Source organism: Sorex araneus, chromosome 2 (assembly GCF_027595985.1).
Source record: "Sorex araneus isolate mSorAra2 chromosome 2, mSorAra2.pri, whole genome shotgun sequence".
NCBI lineage: Eukaryota > Metazoa > Chordata > Mammalia > Eulipotyphla > Soricidae > Sorex > Sorex araneus.
This window is the reverse complement of record NC_073303.1, coordinates 10,390,531-10,415,396: the sequence shown is the minus strand read 5'-3', so window position 1 is coordinate 10,415,396 and position 24,866 is coordinate 10,390,531. Positions and strand designations below refer to the sequence as shown.

Sequence of the window (24,866 nt, the reverse complement as noted above, 5' to 3'; positions counted from 1 at the left end):
TCTCTGTGTGTGGATAATAAATTTGATCTCACAAAGAAAACTCTTTGTCTCTTATCTTAGGCACCTTGGACAGTGGAAAGAAATACTCTGTACAATATATGCAAGAATCCTATCAATGTTAAAGTCAAAACTTTCTGTCACCTATAAAAGTTTTATTTTCTCCTAGAGCAAAAAACCTATCACTGGCTATTATTTATAGACCCACTGTGTATCTGCAGAGAGTTTTCTAACATTTATCTATCAACAGAGTTTTCTATTCACTTTTGGGATATGCTCTCTTATTTCTAGAGGGTTATAGAGCAAAGGACAGAAAAGATCCAGTCTGACTTTAAGAATCTCTGTACATTTCTGTGCAAAGAAGAGATGCTTCTCTATAGAAAATAGAGGAAGAGAAGGAAGAAAATCCTGATGGAGCTGGAGAACAGAGAAGCCACCCTAGAAAAGGAGAGTCAGGAACCAAACATGTACATCCTGGAGCTGGAGAGGAATCGGAAGGTCTCAGCACATGAATTGCTGAAGGTGAGGCTGTGAATGTGGAGGAAAGGAGTGAGCTTGTCTGCTCCTATAAAAGAGAATGTGAAGCATAAGTTGTGATCATTATGGACTGCTGCTTTTGGTGAAGACAGCAAACGAGTGTGGGGAATTTTAATTGGTGTTTCTGGGACAAAGAGATAGTACAGTAGTTAGGCATTTGCCCTGCACACGATCAACTCATGTTTGATTTCCAGCATTCCATATGATACCTGCACATGTCACTGTCAGACCTTATTCTGAAATGTATTTCCCCAGGCTAGTTGAGGACAAAATTGGGCAGCCAAGATTATTGATAATCTTCCCCTTTGTGTCCTCCTTCTCTGATCTCCAATTGGTATTGGTTCTCATTTATATCATGCTTCAATTTGGTCAGAAAATTCAAATCATATCAGGGCATAAATTTGGCCTGTTCTCCTCACTGCTATTCTAGCTGAATGTTTGAAGAGAGTAAATTAAACTGCTTTGAATGAACGGATATAAATTTCTAAAGAATTTATTATGAATGAGGGACTTGAATGAGTGGGAAAGTTATGAGATGAGTGTAGATTTTTTTCTTTTGCACTGCGGTGGGTCTGCTGCAGGGGAATAACAACTCTTCTTTCCGCTGGCCGCTTGCTGATTATTAGTAATTGGAAGTAAAAAGCCACAATGAGTGAAAAGAATGTTACTTTTCTTTTAGAAGACTATTACCTAATTTTTCTTAAAAAGAAGTTTTGATCTTCAGTCGGTACACAAGAATAGGCAAACTTGTTTTCTGTCAATGTGATCACGGTTGATGTAGATGGAGCTGGGATTATACTGGAGTCCAAGCAGAAACTCCATTAAGTCTACAGCATTTGAAATATTCAGACTAAATTGATACGTTTCCTTCCAGTAAGGCATATTAATGCAATGTATATATTCAATAATATGTCAGAGTGGACTTAACACCAGCACCCAGAGATTGGACCCAAGGAGGCCATGTGCAAGGCAAGTGCCCTACATGTTCTACTTACTCTCTACTATCTCTCCAGCCACCCACATTCTTCATTTTCCATCAACAATAAACTCATGGGATACTTCCTAGAACTGAGGTTATTTTTTAAGTGACACTCTTCTGATTATTCTTTCTTACTGCATCAGGGACAGGTTGATTTACTAGTAGATAGTGGTAAGGCCCACTCCCTGGCTTCTAGCTTAGGGCTTTTAGGTGGTACAACAGGAGCTGTAGTAGGAGCTCTCCAGGCATAGCTGTAGATAGATGCAGTTTACTGAGGTCAGATAATAGGATGACACCCACATATGGCTTTGACATGTGCAGCAGCCCTCTGTTTTGCTACATCTTTGTAACATGCCATCATGGCTCTCTCCCAGTGCCTTACTGATCACTGTTATCACTGATCACTGTCATCCCACTGCTCATCGATTTGTTCGAGTAGGCACCAGTAACATCCCCATTGTGAGACTTGTTGTTACTGTTTTTGGCATATCGAATATGCCACGGGTAGCTTGCCAGGTTCTGCCGTGTGGGTGAGATACTTTCGGTAGCTTGCCGGGCTCTCTGAGAGGGGCAAAGGAATCAAACCCGGGCCGGTTGCATGAAAAGCAAATGCCCTACCACTGTGCTATTGCTCCAGCCCAGTGCCTTACTAAACACCTGAAACAGGTCTGAATATTTGGGAGTGAAAGCTTTTGTGTCCGTAGGACCAGAAGTGACCTATGAAGAGAGAAACACTGTGGGGAATTCTGATGGTTTTCTTTCTCAGTGTGCCTTTGATTTCTTTATGCGAGGAGACTTGAGTCCCACCTTATTTGAGTTCCCTGAGACAGCGGTAAAGCTCAGAGAGAGGAAATTCTTAGCCCTAACCTGGGAGGGACTTTAGCTCCTAAAACATTTGTGAATCATTGCAGTGTGCTGTCCCATCAATGACTTCTGCACTGGGACCCCGGGCAGACCTGGCTCTGACCTTTCATTTGACCTGACAATGGCTGTGTGTCAAGACACACCTAACATAAAATGGATTTGAAAGCCTCCACTGGATTACAGAGAAAGAAAAGAAACAATTCAGCCTAGCTGCTGCCTCTTATTACTCCATCTCGCTGCCTGTATTCATTTTTCCTGTGTCTCGGTATCAGTAAGGTTTCACTTCCTACTAGACACTGCTCCTGAGCTAAGGAAGGAAGTGAGGGATAGAGCACCAAAATGAGAGACAGAACTCTCCAGTATTCTGGCCTAGAAATAAAATTTCTAATGACAAAGTTTACATTTTGACTAAGCCTGTCTACAACAGTCATTCCCCAAGTAAGCATACTGCAAAGGGAGGTTTTCATGTCATTACTGTTGTTCTCCTGGAGATCTTGGTGAAGTTTCTTTGTTTTTCTGCTGACTGATATTTTATTTTTGTTTTTCAAAATGAAAAATATTCAATTTATAGCTGTCCCCAAATGAAAGTGAGAACAGGGATTTGAGTCACATACCCAGCTGTAATTAGTTTAAAGGGCTTCAAGTACAATCAACACATGCAGAAGAAGACCAAGATACAACTGTAATTCAAATGTCAAAGCCTAAGATAGAGGTAGAATCCTGAGAGCAGTGAGATGAAAGAAGTCACTTCCATACAAAGACTTACAGGAGATTTAGCAAGTGAAACTCTACAAGCTAGAAGAGAATGACGGGTCCAGATGAGCAAATTGTTTGAAATAAGAAGGACTGCACTCATTTGTGGAGTATAGAATAACATCACATGAGGCTGACACCCAAAAACAGAGATACAAGGGCCAAGAGGAATGCCCCATAGCTGGAAGCCTGTTTCATGAGCAGAGGGGAGAAGGCAGGTGGAATGATGAAGGAAGTCACTAAGAAAATGATGGCTGGAGGAATCAGTCAGGATGGGATATCCATGCCGAAAGTAGATAATGGACCAAACATGATGACCTGTCAGTGTCTGTGTTGCAAGCCATAATGCCCCAAAGTAGAGAGAGAGTATGGGGAATATTTTCTGCCATGGAGGCAGGGGGAGGGTGGGAAAGGGGGTGTATACCGGGGATATTGGTGGTGGGGAATCTGCACTGGTGGAGGGATGGGTGTTTGATCATTGTGTGATTGTAACCCAAATATGAAAGCTCGTAACTATCTCATGGTGATTCAATAAAATTAAATAAAAACATCCCAACGGTAATACTCTAGCCATCTACATTAAAATTAAAATCTCAAACAATGTTCACAAGGTCTTTTTCTTTAATGACTTATTATTTTGAATGGTACAGTCAAAGATCATTCAAAGAATAGCCCAGAATCCACCTCCTATGCTACAGCTAATTGCACTGTACTTTATTTCTTGGCCTTTCTGTAAAGTAAAAATAAAGGGTTGCTTTTGTTTTTGTTTTAGCTTTTTATTTATTTTTTTCTTTTTTTAAAAAAAAATTTTATTAGTGAATCACTGTGAGGTACAGTTACAGACTTACAACTTTTCGTGCTTGTGTTTCAGTCATACAATGCTCGAGTACCCATCCCTCCACCACTGCCCCTGAATGACATTTTAAATGATAATGGTAGAATTAGGGAAGTGGAAGCTGGGGAAGGGAGAGGGGAGAGAGAGAGAGAAAGAGAGAGAGAGAGAGAGAAAGAGAGAGAGAGAGAGAGAGAGGGAGAGAGAGAGAAAGAGAGAAAGAGAAAGAGAAACAGGAGAGACAAAAAGAGACAGAGACAGAGAGAGACAGAGACAGAGACAGAGAGGGAGACAGAGACAGGGAGAAATAGGGAAGGACAGAGACCGGGAGAAATATAGAACTTACCCTCCTTGGAGTCACTTGTATCTCCCTGGGGTGCCTGGAGAATAGACTTGCTAATGTTTACCACAATCACCAGTATTCTATGGCTGTTCACATCCCACTAGTGCCACCCACAGGGCACTACTTGGTCTCTGGATAGTCCACTCGGTCTCCACCTCATGCGTTCTTGAACATCTAGCCTTCAGATCTGAGTGAGCGATTTCTTTTTGCAGAAAAGAGAAAAGAATTCTGGCCTTCATTTAGGTTTCTGAGCTTGTTGTCTGCTCTCACAGAGAAGAATTTCAGAAGGAGATAGATGATGAAGTGAGAGAAATGCAGTCAAGAGCCAGTGTGGGCTCTCCTGAGTGGAGAGAGCAGAGGGACACACCCCAAGTTAAGGGGCATGCGGATGGGAAGGCAATCTGGCTGACACATCTTTTGCCCCAGTGACGGCCAAGGTTGGTTGGCTTCTCTGGCTAGTTGAGGGACCCCTTTCTCCCTCACTGCTCCATGTCATGAAGCTGAACGCTGTCTCCTGAAGCTGCATACTCAATCGATGATCATAGCCTTCCCTTGAGAAAACCATTCTTCGGTTGAGGGTATATAAGTAACTGAAGTCACCAGCTAGAACCTCCAAACGAGCCCCTCCAAGTTAAGGTAGATGCAGAAACAGAATGCTGCTTGGTTTAGCTAAGGAGGTTTTATGGGGTTTCCTCAAACTTCACCTGCTCGGACTTTCTATGGGATGAGTCTGTACCTAGGGTGTTGTTAAGTGTAAGTACTTTGGACTTTTGCTGCTCTTTCATATCCTTATTACAGCCATTTGTTCTTGGATTTTGTGCCAATTTCTTCCCTAAGCATTCATGCCTTCTCCGGGATTTGGGTAGTATCTGGGCCTCCGTTGTGTACCTCAAAGCATTTCCAGCCTTCTTCACATTTTGGGGATTCATTAGGCTGGTGACAGAATAACTTTAATCTGTATCTTACTTCATTCCCTCCAGAGATACTCCTTGCTCCCATGTCTCCTGCTTGCTTCAATTTTTTCCCTACTGACTAAATGCTAAGTATTATAATGCACATGTTTTACAACTTTAAATACCTGGGTCTGAATTCCAAAGTCAAAGGGAAAAAATGTATCAATATCTTTTATGACTGAATGATATTACATTGCATAGACTTCACGCGATATATATTCATTCATCAATATATGAGCTATTGGATTGTTTCCAATTTGGGATACCACAAATAACTGCAGCCATGTCTTACATCATTTTTGTTGTAAGATATTTTCTTTTTTTTAAATTAATTTATTTTTTTATTAGTTTATTTTTAATTAGAGAGTCATCGTGAGGGTACAGTTACAGATCCATACATCTTTGTGCTCATGTTTCCCCCATACAAAGTTCGATAACCCATCCCTTCACCAGTGCCCATTTTCCACCACCAGTAAACCCAACATCCCTCCCCCCCTCCCCAGTCCCGTCTCCCCCCACCCCACCCTGCCACTATGGCAGGGAATTCCCTTTTGTTCTCTCTCTCTGATTAGGTGTTGTGATTTGCAATAAAGGTGTTGAGTGGCCATTGTGTTCAGTCTCTAGTCTGTATTCGGCCCGCATCACCTTTCCCCTACATGGCCTCCAACCACATTTTACTTGGTGGTCCCTTCCCTGAGTTACCCAGAATGAGAGACCAGCCTCCAAGCCATGGAAACAATCTCCTGGTACTTATTTCTACTATTCTTGGGCGTTAGTCTTATAGTCTATTATTCTATATTCCACAGATGAGTGCAATCTTTCTATGTCTGTCTCTCTCTTTCTGACTCATTTCACTTAGCATGATACTTTCCATGCTCATCCACTTATATGCAAACTTCATGACCTCATTTTTTCTAACAGCTGCATAGTATTCCATTGTATAGATGTACCAGAGTTTCTTCAACCAGTCATCTGTTCTAGGGCACTCGGGTTTTTTCCAGATTCTGGCTATTGTAAACAGTGCTGCGATGAACATATAAGTGCAGATGTCACTTCGACTATACTTTTTGGCTTTTCTGAGATATATTCCCAGAAGTGGTATTGCTGGGTCAAATGGGAGCTCAACCTCTAGTTTTTTGAGAATCGTCCATATTGTTTTCCAAAAGGGCTGAACTAGCCGGCATTCCCACCAGCAGTGTAGAAGGGTCCCTTTCTCCCCACATCCTCTCCAACAGCAGTTGCTTTTGTTCTTTTGGATGTGTGCTAGTCTCTGTGGTGTGAGGTGGTATCTCATGGTTGTTTTGATCTGCATCTCTCTGACGATTAGTGATGTAGAGCACTTTTTCATGTGCCTTTTGGCCATTCGTAACTCTTCCTTGGTAAAGTTTCTGTTCATTTCTTCGCCCCATTTTTTGATGGGGTTGGATGTTTTCTTCTTGTAGAGTTCAACCAGTGCTTTATATACCATTAATATTAACCCCTTATCTGATGGGTATTGTGTAAATGAGGAAATGGAAACATATCCCCTGCTCATGGATAGGGAGAATAAACATTGTCAAAATGGCAATACTCCCAAAAGCATTATACAGATTTAACGCGATCCCTATAGGGATACCCATGGCATTCTTCAAAGAAGCGGAGCAAGCAATCCTGAAATTTATATGGAACAATAAACGCCCACGGATAGCTAAAACAATTCTTGGGAAAAAGATGATGGGAGGCATCACCCTCCCCAACCTTAAACTCTACTATAAAGCGGTAACAATTAAAACAGCATGGTACTGGAACAAAGGCAGAGCTGCAGACCAATGGAACAGGGTGGAATATCCCCACACACAACCTCAAATGTATGATCATCTAATCTTTGATAAGGGAGCAAGAGATGTGAAGTGGAGCAAGGAAAGTCTCTTTAACAAATGGTGCTGGCACAACTGGACAACCACATGCAAAAAAATGGGCTTAGAACTCGACCTGACACCATGCACAAAAGTCAGATCAAAATGGATTAAAGACCTCAACATTAGACCACAAACCATAAGGTACATTGAAGACAAGGTCGGCAAAACCCTCCACGATATTGAAGATAAAGGTATCTTCAAAGATGACACGGAACTAAACAATCTAGTAAAAATAGAGATATTTTCAATATTATTAGGAATATACATAGAGAGAGAGGTAGAACTATTGCACTGGGTAGTAAGAATTTCGTTCAACATTTTAGGGAATTAAAAAACTACATTTCAAAAATATTTCACTTCTGAAGTGATAGCAAAAAAGGCTAAAAGTTTCAAAGTACAAGCTCTGCATCCTGGACCCCAGAGTTTAATACACAGCACTGCCTATTTCTCTACGCACCAGCTTCAGCCTGGAACAATGATCATCATTGGGTCTCACACACACACACACACACACACACAACACACATACACAAACACGCTGCACATCTTACATAGTCACAAGCAAGATGTGTATTTAAATTTCTCCCACTGTTATTTCTTTAAAGAAAACTTCCATTAGATGTGAAATAGCCTCTTTGTGAACTTATTTTGATCTTTGCTCACAACTGTTGATGGTGGGCACTGTTAATATGTATATTTGTAGATTAACACTGATTTCTGCCAAACTGGTCTTACAGTCTCAACATGCAGGGCTGGTCTCAGAAAATGAGAAAAATCCAAAAAGACTGTCCAAGAAGTTTTCAAAAGAAGATATCCTTGGAAAAGTTTGTTATATAATGGTTCTTCATAGCTTATATTTTCCCACTTTTGTTTCAGCCTGAGCTTCCAGTAGGAATTTTTGTGTTGTATCCCAATTACAGACGCAAGTCTGATGCCCAGGACAGCGCTCCTCCCCACAGCCCTCACACCAGGGAGCACCCACGGGAGTCAGGCAACTCTAGAATCTAAACTTGACTCTGCCCTTCCCTAGTTTCTCTACCAGCCACCATGGGTGAATGTTTCTGTGTCTTACGGAAACTTGCATGTGTACTTTTAAAATGGCTCTTACAACTGAGGTGTGCAAAATGAAAAAGCTTTATTTTCAGGCAGTCATCTATTTGCCTTCTCCATTCAACAGTGATTCTCAGTTGAGGAGAAATAATCCACTTGTTCCTATTTTTTATTAGTAAGGCTTTCGCTGAGTCTCTTAATATTTCACCCTGGACTCCAAGCACAGGGTACACTGATGATAGCGAAACCCTCAGTTTTCCCTTTGTCCAGTGCCAGGAGAGATTATCTTGACAACATGCATCATCTTAGATTTCCTTTGAATCTTAAGGATCTACAGTATCCTTAAGAGGCCAACGATGAGGTCACAGGATACATGAATCAGAAAATAGTAACAGGATGGGTGTATGACAATTTTTTTTCAAAAGTTCTAACAAAACATTGGTGGGATCTGGGTAGAAATCACCCAAGAGTTGTGGCAACTGTTCAGGACTGATTAGTAACACCGGGTGCCCTGTCCCTGTAAGAGTCCTCCACAGCATCTATGCATTGCTTTAGCCTCCTCTAGCTGTACCCCTATACCAGAAGAGTTCTTTGCTCTACTAAACTTTTGATTATTCACTGCTGTCCTTGAATCCAACCTTTTCATTCCTCAGGACACAGACAGGGATACAGGAAACTTCCCCACACTGAGACTCCGTGAGCACTGATGGCCAGGGCTGCTGTGGCTCCAGCTGAGAACATTCACTGATGAGGCTGTAGTGGCTCCCGTGCAGTCCCGGGAGCTGCTGCTGCTGTTGCTACAGCATTGGGATCTGCAGAGTCAGACTGAGAAGCGTCCTGAGACACAGAACAACAGGGAAGCTGGGTTTCTGGTCACTGGGAGCCCTGCTTATACCTTATTTTCCACCTTATTTCAGATGTGCTGAAAATAAAACACAGCATAACAATGGGGAAGAATTCACATGGACCAAGAAGACTCCTAACTCCTAGGAGACTCAGGGGCAAATGTAGAGAGATCTGAAGTGAAAGTCAGAACACTGGCTCTTGGTGGTGTCCTGGGTCATGGATCAGCTTCCTAGGTTTTTACTTGTTTGGGGGTGTTTGTTTATTTGTTTGTTTGGGGGGCAACACCCGATACTCAGGGTTATTTCTTACTTTGCACTAAGGACTCACTCCTGGCTGTTTGTGGGGATCATAACGGATATGAGGGATCAAACCCAGGGTCGTCTAGGTGAAAGACAAACTCCCTCAAGCTGTATTTTGGCTTCAGACCTGTCACTTGGTTTTATTGATTGCTGGCGAGTAAAGGTGTTGCTCCTATGGAGTCCCCACCCAGTCAGAAGAAGCTGAACTTAAACATGTGTTAAATAGGACTTTGAACCCTGCAGCAGTTTCACTCCTGATCTTGACCCCACAACCATTTCACTTGGGAGTTTAATCCAGTTCGATTGAAGTCCATGTTGAGTCCTCAGTGAAAAGAAGCTGCTAAGGAGACTGACTATAAAAATGTGAGTGTTTGGGGTAGAGAGTGAAAATGTAAGGCCAAGAATGGCTCTGTGAGCCTAAGGCTTGTGTGTGTGTGTCTGTGTGAGTGTGAAAGAGAGAGAGGAGGGGCAGTGGTGGAGGGAGAGATGCAGAGTCAAATAAATGGAAAGGCAGGCAAAGGAGAGATGGACACAGATTCAGAGACAGCGATAAAAAGGAGTAAACATAGAACAACTAGAAGGTATGATATCCTCTAGCTCCTACCTGGGATCCCTCCATCAGCACCAAGAAGACATAACAAAAGAATATTATCTTGATAATATTCTCGGATATGTGTTAGATTTCATGAACATGTATTTTAAGATAAGTTTCTATAATATATCTCTCCCTATGTTGTAACCTAGGATTTAAAAAAAAAAAGATGCTTTCAATGCTTGTGTGTAAATAAATACGTTTAGAGTAACTGTCTGTATATAATTATCTTTGTCAACCCTTAAAATTATCTATAACATAAAGGCCATTTTCTAAGGGCCATATCATATATTATTATTAGAACTTTTACTTCTCTATAATAAATGAGGTCGAGTTTTTCACATACATGGGGAATAATGTTTTTGAGAAGTATTTGCACAGTCATTTTTCTCATTTAAACCTGCTTACTCAAGTGCTATATTACATTTATGATTGGCTTATGTAAAAAATTCTCACTGTTTCTGGGGGCTGGAATGATAGCACAGTGGGTAGGGCGTTTGCCTTGCACTCAGCCGACCCGGGTTCGAATCCCAGCACTCCATATGGTCCCCTGAGCACCGCCAGGAGTAATTCCTGAGTGCATGAGCCAGGAGTAACCCCTGTGCATTGCTGGGTGTGACCCAAGAAGCAAAAAAAAAAAAAATTCTCACTGTTTCTGAGGTGAGACTCAGTTGATAATATTAAATGACATTCTTGACATATGGTTAGAGGCTATTACCAAACTTTTTTTTGTTTTAATGTAAAGAAATTTCAATAAAATGAAAAGATATAAAGAGTAACATGCTAAAAATAGACTTTGAGATAGAGTCCTGAATGACTTTTTGGAGAGATTATATGTGAATATTATTCACAGTGCCTCGGTTGGAAGTTCTAGGACCATGTATGCATTGTCAGGTATTGTCAAAAGAGAATAGCTTTGAACTTCTTGTGCTTTCATTACATTGCCACTGGTATTTGATTTTGATTTTTGTCTTTGTAAATGAAGGTTTATTTCTGCCTCTGCATTCAGGAATCACTCCTGGCAGGGCAAGCTTCTTTCATCCATTTGATTCATACACTGGTGAAGTCATTTGATTCTGAGGTCTTCTTAGAAAATCTTGCGATTGCGGGTTCATTTTCTCTGGTGCTTCAGAAGTTCTGATCTAGAGCTTCTTTTTTCCCTCAAGTCACGGAGGATGAAAGAATGGACATATCAGTTGTCTTTAGTTTATATTGACACTCTAGATTTAATCTCCCTGGTTTCATTGAACTGATATTAGTATTTGCAGGTAGGGGTAGATACAATTAAAAAAGGGATTTTCATTAGTTAAATATGACTTCACTGAAAATTCTCCATTGACAGTCCTAATTCCTAAGTGTTACTACTAGTACAAGCAATCAGAAACAACGTATCCATTATGTTTAGCAAAGTGTTAAATTATTTTAAATGCTTCCTAATATTGTGTCTGTTCTGCTATAATTTGTGTGTGGAATAACATCCGGCTTCTCTCTTTCATATTTCATCCAGAAAATGTTTCTATGGTTATGGTATGTTCTCTTTCTGAACTGCCACTTACACCAGCGACTATGAAATGCATAAAACTAGTTACAATGAGGCACTAGATTTAAATATTTAAACTTTAATCTATTCTTCAAAGCTTGTGATAGTAATACTGTATTCCACACACAAACCATGCTCTGAAAGTGTCAGTCCCATCACAATCAGGTGACGTGTATTTCCATCACCTAGAGAAAAATTCCGTCTGCTTGATCTCTTCCTCTAGAATCAATATAAAAGATTTCCAGGAAAAACCATGGCCTCAGGCACAGTTAAGACCATGAGGGAGGAAGCCACCTGTCCCATCTGCCTGGAGCTGATGACTGAGCCAGTGATGATAGACTGTGGACACATCTACTGCCGTTCTTGCATATTGGAAAATCTTGAAAACCAGCAACAGAAGTCACCTTCCCGGAGAAACTTCCTGTGTCCGATATGTAGAGCAAAGTTTCAAAGGGAGAGCATCCGGCCCAGTAAGCAGCTAGAAAGCATCATTAACACCATTAAGAAAATGGAGCAGGAGCATCTGTGTGAAAAACATGGAGAGAAACTCAGTCTATTCTGCAGATATGATGCTCAGCTCATCTGCTGGTGTTGTGAGCGGACACCACAGCACGAACGGCACAGCACAGTCCTTGTTGCAGATGCCTGTCAAAGCTACAAGGTGAGTACTGCGCAGAGTGCTTCACCAAGTACCCGTTCCTCTTTTGCATCCATGGACCTGAAATAGTTTAATCTGAAACCCAAGATGATGTTATAGCTTTCACCACTTTAGACTTCAGATAAGCTTTATAATGGCTGTCCATATACTATATTCATATATAGGCATATTAATGCATATACACCGAGTGTTTTCATAATCTCCACGAACATTGATATCTGTGAAACATTTACCCATTGCAAAACAACATTGTTTTATGAAAATTCTCATAAATCCCTTGATAATTCTGAACAACTGATAGGTATACCAATATATACAAAGTCAGAATATATACTAACTTTATAGAGCTAGAAGATTGATTACTGCTTTTAAGATAGACTATTTTAGCATTAAAAGTGTGCTCCTAAATGGGAGAAGGTATTTTTTAAAAATAATTTAAAGTTTGAAATTGGCAAAGCCTTATGCAAATAATATAATATTGCTTGCATAACAACTTTTTCATTAGATATTACAGCTTTTCCCTTTCCCTTTCTATTTTTGTCCAGAGTGTTTTCCTAGCTGTGTTCTGTGAGCCAGTACTCACTTCAGGGGATACAAGACTCAGAGGCCTGACTGTTCGGTGCTAGGGCCCTGCAGTGCTGTGGGCCACTGGGTCCATACCTGGCCATGTTCAGGAGTACCTGTATCATATCTGTTGGAACTCAGAAAATACAGTTCTGGAGATCAAATTCTGATTCCTGATAACAGCATGTTCTCTGTCTCATTGACTTTCATTCGTCACTTTGACTCTTCCATTTGGGTTTAGATTCAGGGACCACACCCACAGGTGCTCAGGGTTTACTCCTGACTCTATGCTCAGGATCCATTTCTGGTTGTGCTTGGGGAAACTTATGCAGGATCGGACCAGTTATGCTCTTACAAGGCAAGCACCGTAACCCCTGAATTATATCTCAATCTGTCCCAGGCCTCTTTTGAAAAACTTTAGTGGTACTTGGACAATCCTTACTTATACAGAGTATTACCTATAGTACTAATAAAAATGTTAAGGTGTTAATCTTTTGTTTTATGGAATTAACACATTATTATATCAAACATTATTATACATTATTATGTTCTTGTTCTTTGTGTAATGTTCACTGGGAAAAAGTTAGCATTGTATACCTTAGGTCATGGTCCAATGGAAGAACATGTTTTTAAAATAGAAAAATGATATAAATAACCATACCAATTCTTCAGGTTGTTCAGGAAATGAAAAATTTTCTAAAATTTTGTTTATTGAATCACCATGAGATACACAGGTACAAAGTGTTTGTGACTGGGTTTCAGCCATACAGTGTTCCAACACCCATCCCTTTCATTGGTGTACATTTTCTGTCACCAATTTTGCCAGTTTCCATCCCATTGCCTTTCTACTCCTTCCCACCAGCCTAACTCTATGCAGACACTCCTCTCTCAGGAGATCAAATTTTTCACTTCACAATCAATATCCTTGAAAGTATAAGGACTATACGAGTTTCCAATATTATTTTATGATTGAAAGTCTGTTACCTCTCTTGAGATAAATGATAAAAAATTACCCAATTGATAAGCCATCATCAAACAATTTTTCCTTCAGGAAATCTTCCAGGAAACTTTGACATACCTTAGGGAACAAGAAAAACAAAATAAGGAATGGCAAGAAAATATAAGAGAGCAAAAAAGAAAATTTCAGGTAAGAATTTGAGTTCATTGACCTAACAGATATTCCCCCTAGAGTTTAGATATATAGAAAAATTAGACAAAACAGTACGATGCTTTAATCTCATTCATCTAAACTAAATAAATAAATCCCCATTATTTGTTTTAATGTTCCCCATTGCCTACAAATATGAGAATTGAGGTCCTGTTCCTTTGACATTTCAGCAGTAATTGTTGAGGAGTTGTAATATCAGTTAGAAGAAAATAAGTGATGTCCTTAAGTGATGTCCTTACTTAGATTCATTTTGACTTGCATACAATTTTTAAACATCCCAAAGCACCTTCTTATTTGAATCTTAGACTTGCCACTGTGAGAAATTTGCCACAATGCTAGGTCTGGCATGTAGTTTGCATTCCCTGAAAGTAACCTTTGTGAGGAAGAGGATCTCTCCAGGTGGGACTCATATTCAAAAGTTCATGAAGAGCAGCAGAAAATGGTGCAAGAACATCTTCAATGTCAGACAAAGGTCTATTTCTATGATTGACCAGTCTGCATAGGAGGGAAACTCAGAACTTTTATGTCCACAGTGATGTAATCCAAAAGCCTATACTTAATTTCACAGGTCATTGGCTTTTGAGGTTTTCTTTCTTTCTCTTTTTCAATTGAATCACCGTGAGATACAGTTGCACACTTACAAACTTTCATGATTACATTTCATTCATACAGTGATCAAGCACCCATCCATCCACCAGTGCCCATTCTCCACCACCAATGTTCCCAGGATTCTTCCTGCAACTCCCTCCTCCCTCCCTCCCCCCGCCTCTTGGCAGGCACATTCCCTCTTACTCTTTCTCTTTCCTTTTGGGTGTTATGGTTTGAAATACAGGTACTAAAAGGCCATCATGTTTGATTCATAGCCTACTTTCAGCACATATCTCCCATCCCAAGTAATCCCCACAACATCATTTACTTAATGGTCTCTTCTCTATCCCAGCTGCCTTTTCCCCTAACATTTGAAACCCACTTCCATGCTGTGGTGCAATCCTCCTGGTCCTTTTTTTTATGCTTTATTTATTTTTAATTAGTGAATCACCGTGAGGGTACAGTTACAGATTTATACATTTTTGTGCTCATGTTTCCCCCATACAGATTTCGAGAGCCCATCCCTTCACCAGTGCCCATTCTCTACCACCAGTAAACTCAGCATCCCTCCCACCCTCCCCAGGCCCATCTCCCCCCACCCCAAACTGCCACTGTGGCAGGGTATTCCCTTTTGTTCTCTCTCTCTGATTAGGTGTTGTGGTTTGCAATAAAGGTGTTGAGTGGCCATTGTGTTCATTCTCTAGCCTACAATTGCATGCATCACCCTTCCCCCAGCATGACCTCCGACCACATTTTACTTGGTGTTCCATTCTCTGAGTTGCCCAGAATTAGAGATCAGCCTCCAAGCCATGGAGTCAACCTCCTGGTACTTATTTCTACTATTCTTGGGTGTTAGTTTCCTAGTCTATTATTCTATATTCCACAGATGAGTGCAATCTTTCTATGTCTGCTTCTCTCTTTCTGACTCATTTCACTTAGCATGATACTTTCCAGGCTGATACACTTAATGCAAACTTCATGACCTCATTTTTTCTAATAGCTGCATAGTATTCCATTGTATACATGTACCAAAGTTTCTTCAACCAGTCATCTGTTCTAGGGCACTCTGTTTTTTTCCAGATTCTGGCTATTGTAAACAGTGCTGCGATGAACATATAAGTGCAGATGTCATTTCGACTATACTTTTTTGCTCCTCTGGGATATATTCCCAGCAGTGGTATTGCTGGGTCAAATAGGAGCTCAATTTCTAATTTTTTGAGAATCGTCCATATTGTTTTCCAAAAGGGCTGAACTAGTCGGCATTCCCACCAGCAGTGTCTAGAAGGGTCCCTTTCTCCCCACATCCTCTCCAAGAGTGGTTGCTTTTGTTCTTTTGGATGTGTGCTAGTCTCTGTGGTGTGAGGTGGTATCTCATGGTTGTTTTGATCTGCATCTCTCTGATTATTAGTGATGTAGAGCACTTTTTCATGTGCCTTTTGGCCATTCGTAACTCTTCTTTGGGAAAGTTTCTGTTCATTTCTTCGCCCCATTTTTTGATGGGGTTGGAGGATTTTTTCTTGTAGAGTTCAACCAATGCTTTATATACCATTGATATCAACCCCTTATCTGATGGGTATTGTGTAAATATCCTTTCCCATTCTGTAAATAGTCTTTGTATTCTGGTCACTGTGTCTTTTGCGGTGCAGAAGCTTTTTAGTTTAATGTAGTCCACTTTGTTGATCTCTGTTTCTACTAGATTGCTTAGTTCCGTGTCATCTTTGAAGATATCTTTATCTTCAATATCGTGGAGGGTTTTGCTGACCTTGTCTTCCATGTACCTTATGGTTTGTGGTCTGATGTTGAGGTCTTTAATCCATTTTGATCTGACTTTTGTGCATGGTGTCAGGTCAAGGTCTAAGCCCATTCTTTTGCATGTGGTTGTCCAGTTGTGCCAGCACCATTTGTTAAAGAGACTTTCCTTGCTCCACTTCACATCTCTTGCTCCCTTATCAAAGATTAGATGATCATACATTTGAGATTGTGTGTAGGGATATTCCACCCTGTTTCATTGGTCTTCAGCTCTGTCTTTGTTCCAGTACCATGCTGTTTTAATTGTTACCGCTTTATAGTAGGGTTTAAGGTTGGGGAGGGTGATGCCTCCCATCATCTTTTTCCCAAGAATTGTTTTAGCTATCCGTGGGCATTTATTGTTCCATATAAATTTCAGGATTGCTTAATCCATTTCTTTGAAGAATGACATGGGTGTCCTTATAGGGATCGCGTTAAATCTGTATAATGCTTTGGGGAGTATTGCCATTTTGACAAAGTTTATTCTCCCTATCCATGAGCAGGGGATATGTTTCCATTTCCTCATGTCCTCTTTTATTTCATGGAGTAGTGTTTTATAGTTTTCTTTGTAGAGGTCCTTTATTTACTTCTTTAGTTAAGCTGATTCCGAGGTATTTGATTTTCTGGGGCATGATTGTGAACGGGATTGCTGTTTTCATGTCCCTTTCCTCTGTCTCATTGTTTGCATATAGTAAGACCATGGATTTTTGGGTATTGATTTTAGAGCCTGCGACTTTACTGTACAGGTCAGATCAATCCGGCGCACATGGATCATTTTCCAAAATAGACCACGTTCTGGGTCACAAATTATACCTTAATAGAATTGGGAAGATAGAAATTGTATCAACTGTCTTCTCAGACCATGGTGCACTGAAGATGGAAGTTAATAACGCACAGACGTGGAGAACCAAATCAAACACTTGGAAATCAAACAACTCACTATTGAACAATGAGTGGGTCACGCAGGAAATCAAGGAAGAAATCAAGAGATACCTCAAAACAAATGAGAATGAAGACACAAGCTAACAGAACCTATGGGACGCAGCTAAAGCTTTGTTAAGGGAAAAACTTATAGCTCTGCAAGCTTTCCTCAGAAAGGAAAAAAGGACCTATGTAGATAGCTTGACTTCTCAGCTCAAGATCTTAGAAGAGGACCAGCAAAAGGAACCCAAACCAGATCGAAGGAAAGAAATAATAAAACTCAGAGCAGAAATTAATGATATGGAAACCCGAAAAACAATCCGTAAGATCAATGAAACAAAGAGCTGGTTCTTCGAGAAAATAAATAAGATTGATAAACCGCTAGCAAGACTCACAAAGAAAGAAAGAGAGAAAACCCTAATAAACCGAATCAGAAATGAAAAGGGGGACATCACAACAGAAACCAAGGAGATTCAAAAGATCATCAGAGACTACTTTGAAAGTCTGTATGCCACGAAACAAGAGAACCTAAAAGAAATGGATGAATTCATTGATTTCTACAATCTCCCAAGACTGAACCAAGAAGACTTGAAATACCTGAATAGGCCCATAAATATCAAGGAAATCGAAACTGTAATCAAAAGTCTCCCCAAAACCAAAAGCCCAGGTCCAGACGGATTCACTGGCGAATTCTTCCAAACATTTAAAGAAGACTTGTTGCCAGTTCTCCTCAAGATCTTCCAGGAAATTGAAAAGACAGGAACCCTTCCGAACAGTTTCTACGGGGCACATATCTCCCTAATACCAAAAGCAAACAAAGACACCACTAAAGAAAACTATAGACCAATATCCTTGATGAACACCGATGCGAAGATCCTCAACAAAATACTAGCAAATAGAATCCAACAACTCATCAAAAAGATCATACACCATGACCAAGTGGGATTCATCCCGGGGATGCAAGGATGGTTTAACATTCAGAAATCAATCAGCATAATCCATCATATCAACAAAAGTAAAGATAAAAACCATATGATCATATCAATAGATGCAGAGAAAGCATTTGGCAAGATCCAACACCCATTCATGATTAAAAAAAACTCTCACCAAAATGGGTTTTGGAGAACCTTTTCTCAAGATAGTCAAAGCCATCTATCACGAACCTATGGCAAGCACTATCATCAATGGAGAAATACTAAGGGCCTTTCCTCTAAGATCAGGGACAAGACAAGGATGCCTACTCTCACCACTTCTCTTTAATATAGTACTGGAAGTATTAGCAATAGCCATCAGGCAAGAAAAAGATATTAAGGGGATTCAGATCGGAAAGGAAGAAATCAAGCTCTCACTATTCGCAGACAATATGATACTATACCTAGAGAAGCCTAAAAGCTCTAGTAAGAAACTCCTCCTGGTCCTTATCTCTACAGTCCTTAGGTGTTAGTCTCCAATTATATTACTTTATATTCCACAAATGAGTGCAGCCATTTTATGTCTGTCCTGCTCTTTCTGACTCATTTCACTTAGCATAATACTCTTCATGTCCATCCACTTCTATACAAATTTCATGGTTTCATCTTTTCTAATAGCTGCATTGTGTTGTATTGTGTAGGAGTACCAAGTTTCTTTAACTAGTCATCTGTGTTTCAGCACTCAGTTTTTTTCTAGTTTCTGGCTATTGTAATCAGTGCTGCAATAAACTAATATGTGTAGATGTCTTTTCTACTGTATTTTTTGCATATATTGGGATATATATACTGGGATAATATACTGGAATATATTCCCAGATGTTATATGCTGGGTCATATGGGAGCTCTATTTATAGTTTTTGAGAAATATCCATATTGTTTTCCATAAGGGATGGACCAGTTGGCATTACCACCAACAATGAAGAGGACTCCCTTTCTCCCTGCATCTGGGGCAGCACTGGATTTTCTTGTTCTTTTTGATGTGTGCCAGTTTCTGTGGTGTAAAATGATATTTCACTGTTGTTTTGATCTGGATATCCCTGAGGATTAGTGACATAGACCTTTTTTTTATGTGCCTTTTGGCCATTTGAATTTCTTTTGCAAGGACATTTCTGTTCATTTCTTCTCCCCAATTTTTGATGGAGTCTTTTTTTCTTATTAAGTTCTACTAGTGTCTTGTATATCATTAAGCTCCTATCTGATGGATATTGAATAAATAATTTCTCCCATTCCTTGGGATCTTTCTATATTTTTGGTCACTGATTTTTTGAAGTGCAGAAACTTCTCAGTTTAATGTAGTCCCATTTGTTTATATTTGTTTTCGCTTGCTTGGTCAGTGGTGAAACTTAAGGCATCTTTGAAGATGCCTTAAGTTTCAATGTCATGGAGGGTTCTGCTACATTTTCTTCCATGTACCTTATGGATTAGGTAACTGTCACTGTCACTGTCATCCATTATTCATCGATTTGCTCGAGTGGGCACCAGTAATGTCTCCATTGTGAGACTTGTTGTTACTGTTTTTGGCATATCGAATGCATCATGGGTAGCTTGCCAGGCTCTGCCGTGTGGACAAGATACTCTCAGTAGCTTTCCGGGCTCTCTGAGAGGGACAGAGGAATTAAACCCGGGTTGGCTGCATGCAAGGCAAACGTCCTACCGCTGTGCTTAGCTCCAGGTCTAGGTGAAACCTCTGCAACTATAATGCATCAGGTCTGATATTTAATCCATTTGGATCTGACTTTTGTGCTTGGCATTGTACAGAGGTAAGAGCTCATTTTTTTCATGTAGTTGTTCAATTTTCCCAGCACCACTTGTTGAAGAGGCTTTCCTTGCTCCACTTCACATTTTTTGCTCCTTTGTCAAAGATTAAGTGATATATAGTTGAGAGGTTGTGTCAGAATATTCAACTCTGTTCCATTGTTGTGAAGGTCTGCTTCAAATCATATATCATACTGTTTTAATTACTACTGCTTTGTAGTACAGTTTGAAATTGGGAAATGTAATGCCACCCATCCTCTTTTTCCCAAGGTTTGCTTTAGTTACTTGTGGAGGTTAATTGCTTCATATGAACTTCAGGTGGGGGTATAGTGCCACCAGCCGGTCAACCTGTACCTGTGGAGCGAGTGCATCAGCAGCCTGATGGTGCCTTCAGACTTCCAGATACCCCCACATTCCTGCTATGCCTTTGGCCAGACCCCAACAACTTGGGGCCAAGTTTACCAAGAAATTAAACAGCCATAAGTTAGTTATGTGGGAGACACACCCACAAAACACCTCTGGCTTGACTATATAAACTCAAAACCTTTGCCGCTCTCGGAGAGCCTGGCAAGTTACTGAGTGTATCCTACCCATACAGCAGAGCCTGGTAAGCTACCCAAGATATATCCGATATGCCAAAAACAGTAACAACAATGTGATTTTCATATTCCTGGAGCGAGCAGATACCATTGTGCTACACTAGCACATGGCAGGGATGAGTGGAGACATTACTGGCGCCCGCTTGAGCAATTGATGAGCAATGGGATAAAACTTATACAGTGATACTGTGAACTTCAGAAGTGTTTTGTCTATTTCTTTGTAAAATGTCACGGGTATCTTTATATTGACTGCATTGAATCTGTATAATGCTTTGGGGAGTATTGTCATTTTGACAATGTTAATCCTCCAAATTCCACGAGCAGAGGATTTGTCTTTGGTCTCTACTGTCCTCTTTCATTTCTTTAAGTAGTGTTTTATAGTTTTCTTTGTATAGACCCTTCACCTATGTGATTGAGCTGATTCCAAGGTGCTTGATTTTCTGAATCACTATTGTGAACAAGATAGTTTTTTAAATATCTCTTTTTTCTCTTTCATATTTTGTAGACATGAAAGCCATGGACTTTTGGGTATTGATTTTGTAACCTGCCACTTTTCTATACAAACCTACTGTTTCTTGGATTTTCTTGGTAGAGGCTTCAGGGTTCTCTAAGTAGAGTATCATATTAATCTGCAGATAGTGATAGCTTGACCTCTTCCTCTCATATCTGGATGCCCTTGATATCCTTTTCTTGCCTAACTGCTATGGCAAATACTTCCAGTACTATATTGAATAGAAGTGGTAAGAGTGGGCAACCTTGTCTTGTTCCCAATCTTAGAGGGAAGGTTTTTACTTTTTCCCCATTGAGAATAATGTTTGCCATGGGCTTGTGGTAGATAGATGGCTTAGATTATATTTAAAAAAGTTCCTTCAACTCCCATTTTGCTGAGAATTTTTATCAGAGATAAGTGCTGGATGTTAAATGTCTTCTCTGAATCTATTTATATGACCATATGGTTTTATCTTTCCTTTTGTTGATATGATGGGTTATGTGAATTGACTTTTCAATGTTAAACCATCCTTGTATTCCTGGGAAGAACTCTACTTGGTCATGGCGTAGGATCTTTTTGATGAGTCCTTGGATTCTATTTGCTAGTATTTTGTTGAGGATCTTTGCACCTCTATTCATCAGGGATATCGGCCTGTAATTCTCTTTTTTGTGGTGTTTCCGTCTGCTTTTGGTATGAGGATGATATTAGCCTTATTGAAACTGGAAGTGTTTCTGCTTCTTCAATTTCTTGGAAGAGTTTAAACAGAATTGGGAGTGGGTCCTCTTTGAAGGTTTGGAAGAATTCACTGGTGAATCCATCTAGGCAAGAACTTTTTTTTTGAGGACTTTTAATTACTATTTTAATCTCCTTGATAGTTTGTCCAGGTATTCCAAGTCTTCTTGGGTCAGCTTTGGGAGATTATAAGAGTCCAGGAATTTATCCATTTCTTCGAGGTTGTCTTGTTTTGTGGCACAAAGCTTCTCAAAGGAATATCTGATTATCCTATGAATTTCTGTGGTTTCTGTTGTGATGTCCTTCTTTTTTTCTGATTCTGTTTATTAGGAAACTCTCTCCTTTTCCTTGTGAGTCTTGCTAGTGCTTCATTGACCTTGTTTATTTTCTCAAAGAATTATCTCTTGCTTTTATTGACCTTTTGTGTTTATTTTTCGTTTCATGTCATTAATTTCTAATCGAATGTTTATTATTTATTTCCTTCTGACATGTTTGCACTCCTTCAGTTGGTCATTCTCCAAGATCTTGAGCTGTGAGCTTAAGTTCTTTATGGAGGCTCACTCTTCCTTTCTGAGGAATGACTGTAGAGCTATAAACTTTCTTCTTATCATTGCTTTTACCATGTCCCATAGGTTCCGGTAACTCGTGTCTTCATTCTCATTCCTTTACAGGAATCTTTTTATTTCCTCTTTGGTTTCCTTTCTAAACCACTTAATGTTCACTAATGAGTTGTTTAATTTCTAGGTGTTCAATTTGAATTTATGTTTCTGTGTGTGATTCACTTCTATTGTCAGTGTATCATTGTCTGAAAAGATCGTTGTTTAAATTCTATTCTCTTAATTTTATGGAGGTATGTTTTGTGGCTCAGTTTTTGGTCTATCTTGGAGAACGTCCCATGTGAACTTGAGAAGAATGTGTAATTCGGGATGAAATAATATATATCCTATTTATATAATAAATAATGTTTATTATTTATACTATTTTTATATTATCACATTATATTATATATATTATTTAACTATATATTATTATATTTTTATATAATAATGTTTATATAATAAATAATATGTATATATGTATATATATTTATATATATACACCAAGCCCATGTCTTCCATTTTTCCTCTCAGATAAAGTATGTCCTTGCTCAGCTTGAGTCTGGTTATCTATCAAGAAGTGACAAAGTGGTGTTGAAATCTCCAATGATTACTGTGTTGCTATCAATATCTTTCTTCAAGTCTATGAGCAGTCATGTTAAGTATTTTGCTGGTTCCTCATTAGGTACATATACATTTAGGAGTGTGTGTTATTCCTGATGCATACAGATCCTTTGATCATTAAGAAATGGCCTTAACTGTTTCTTGTAACCTTCTTCAATCTGAAGTCTATGTTATCTGATAGTAGTTGTGGCCACTACAGCTTTTTTGAGAGAGTTGTTTGCTTGTAGAATAGTTTTACATTCTTTCCCTTGGAGTCTGTGTTTGCTTCGACTGTTCAGACATGTTTTTTGCAGGTTGCAGGATGTTGGGTTCAATTTTCTGATCCATCCTGTCATTCTGTGTCTTTTAATTGGTGCATTTAACCCATTGACATTGATAAAGATCATTGTTATGGGGTTTTGTCGCATCTTTCTGCCAAACTTTGGTGTATTTGTGGGGCTTATCTTGTCTTAAAGTAGCCCATTTAGTTGCCCTTGTAACCATGGTTTTGAGGCTGTGAGTTCCTGAGTTTGTCTGTTTGTCTGTCAAGCATATGTTGTTCCTTCTGATATAAAACAGAGTCTAGCTCAGTAAAGCATTCTTGTTGTGGCATTTAGTTCATCGAGTTTTGTCACAATATCCCACCACTATCTTCGGGTCCTTAGTGTTTCATCAGATCAGTCTGCTGTGAATCTTTAGAATGCTCCTTCACAAAAATTTCTTTCTTTGATCTTGCTGGTTTCAGAATTTTATCTCTCTATATGGCATTCACCATTTTGATAAGGATCTGTCTTGGAATATTTTTATTTGGGTTTCTTTTAGTTGGTATGCTTCAAACCTCCTGAATCTGTCTGCATGTGATCTTCACCTCTTGGATTATCTCAGCAATTATGTGTTTGACAGTTTCTCCTTCACCAGGGTTTTTAATTCCTGTCCCTCTGGGACTCCAATGATTCTTATGTTATCCCTCTTGGCTACATCTCGATTGTCTCTTGATATTTGTTGGTTTATCTTAAGGGTCCCTTCCATTTCCTGCTATTTTCTGGAGATTCTCTGCACCTCATATTGGAGCACACTGATTCTGTCCTCCACACTCTAACTCTGTTGCTGAGGACTTCCACTGAGTATTTCACTTCACGTACCAGTTTTCTTTAGGTATGCCATTCCTTTTTTATTATTATTATTTTTTAATTTTATTGAATCACCATGAGATAGTTACAAGCTTTCATGTTTGGGTTACAATCACACAATGATAAAACACCCATACCTCCACCAGTGCACATTCCCCATCACCAATATTCCCAATATACCCCCCATATCCCACCCTCTCCCTGCCTCCAAGGCAGACAATATTCCCCGTACTCTCTCTCTACTTTTGGGCATTAGGGCTTGCAGCACAGACACTGAGAGGTCATCATGTTTGGTCCATTACCTACCTTTGGCATGCATCTCCCATTCCAACTGGTTCCTCCAGCCATCATTTTCTTAGTGATCCCTTATCTATTCCATCTGCCTTCTCCCCTCTGCTCATAAAGCAGTCATCCAGCTATGGGGCAATCCTCCTGGCCCTTGTATCTACTGTTCCTGGGTGTCAGCCTCATGTGATGTTATTCTATACTCCACAAATGAGTGCAGTGCTACTATGTCTGTCCCTCTCTTTCTGACTCATTTCACTTAGCATGATACTCTCCATGTCTATCCATTTATAAGCAAATTTCATGACTTCATCTCTCCTAACAGCTGCATAGTATTCCATTGTGTAGATGTACCAAAGTTTCTTTAACCAGTCATCTTTTTTAGGGCACTCAGGTTGTTTCAGATTTTGGCTACCGTGAACAGTACTGCAATGAATATATAGGAACAGGTGTCGTTTCTTTTTCTTTCTTTTTTCTTTTTTGCTTTTTTGGGTCACACCTGGCAGTGCACAGGTATTACTCCTGGCTCTGCACT

General features: G+C 39.7%; 1 protein-coding gene across 1 annotated transcript in view; it reads left to right on the top strand.

The window, feature by feature from the left end:
- Window positions 1-408: 408 nt before the first annotated feature.
- The window catches only part of LOC129401603 (E3 ubiquitin-protein ligase TRIM38-like), a 44,200-nt gene continuing 19,742 nt past the window's right edge, over window positions 409-24,866 (top strand). Inside the window, exons 1-3 of the mRNA XM_055124307.1 lie at window positions 409-519; window positions 7,894-7,980; window positions 11,707-12,144. Coding sequence (XP_054980282.1) covers window positions 409-519; window positions 7,894-7,980; window positions 11,707-12,144 — 636 coding nt within the window. The remainder of the gene's footprint in view (window positions 520-7,893; window positions 7,981-11,706; window positions 12,145-24,866) is intronic.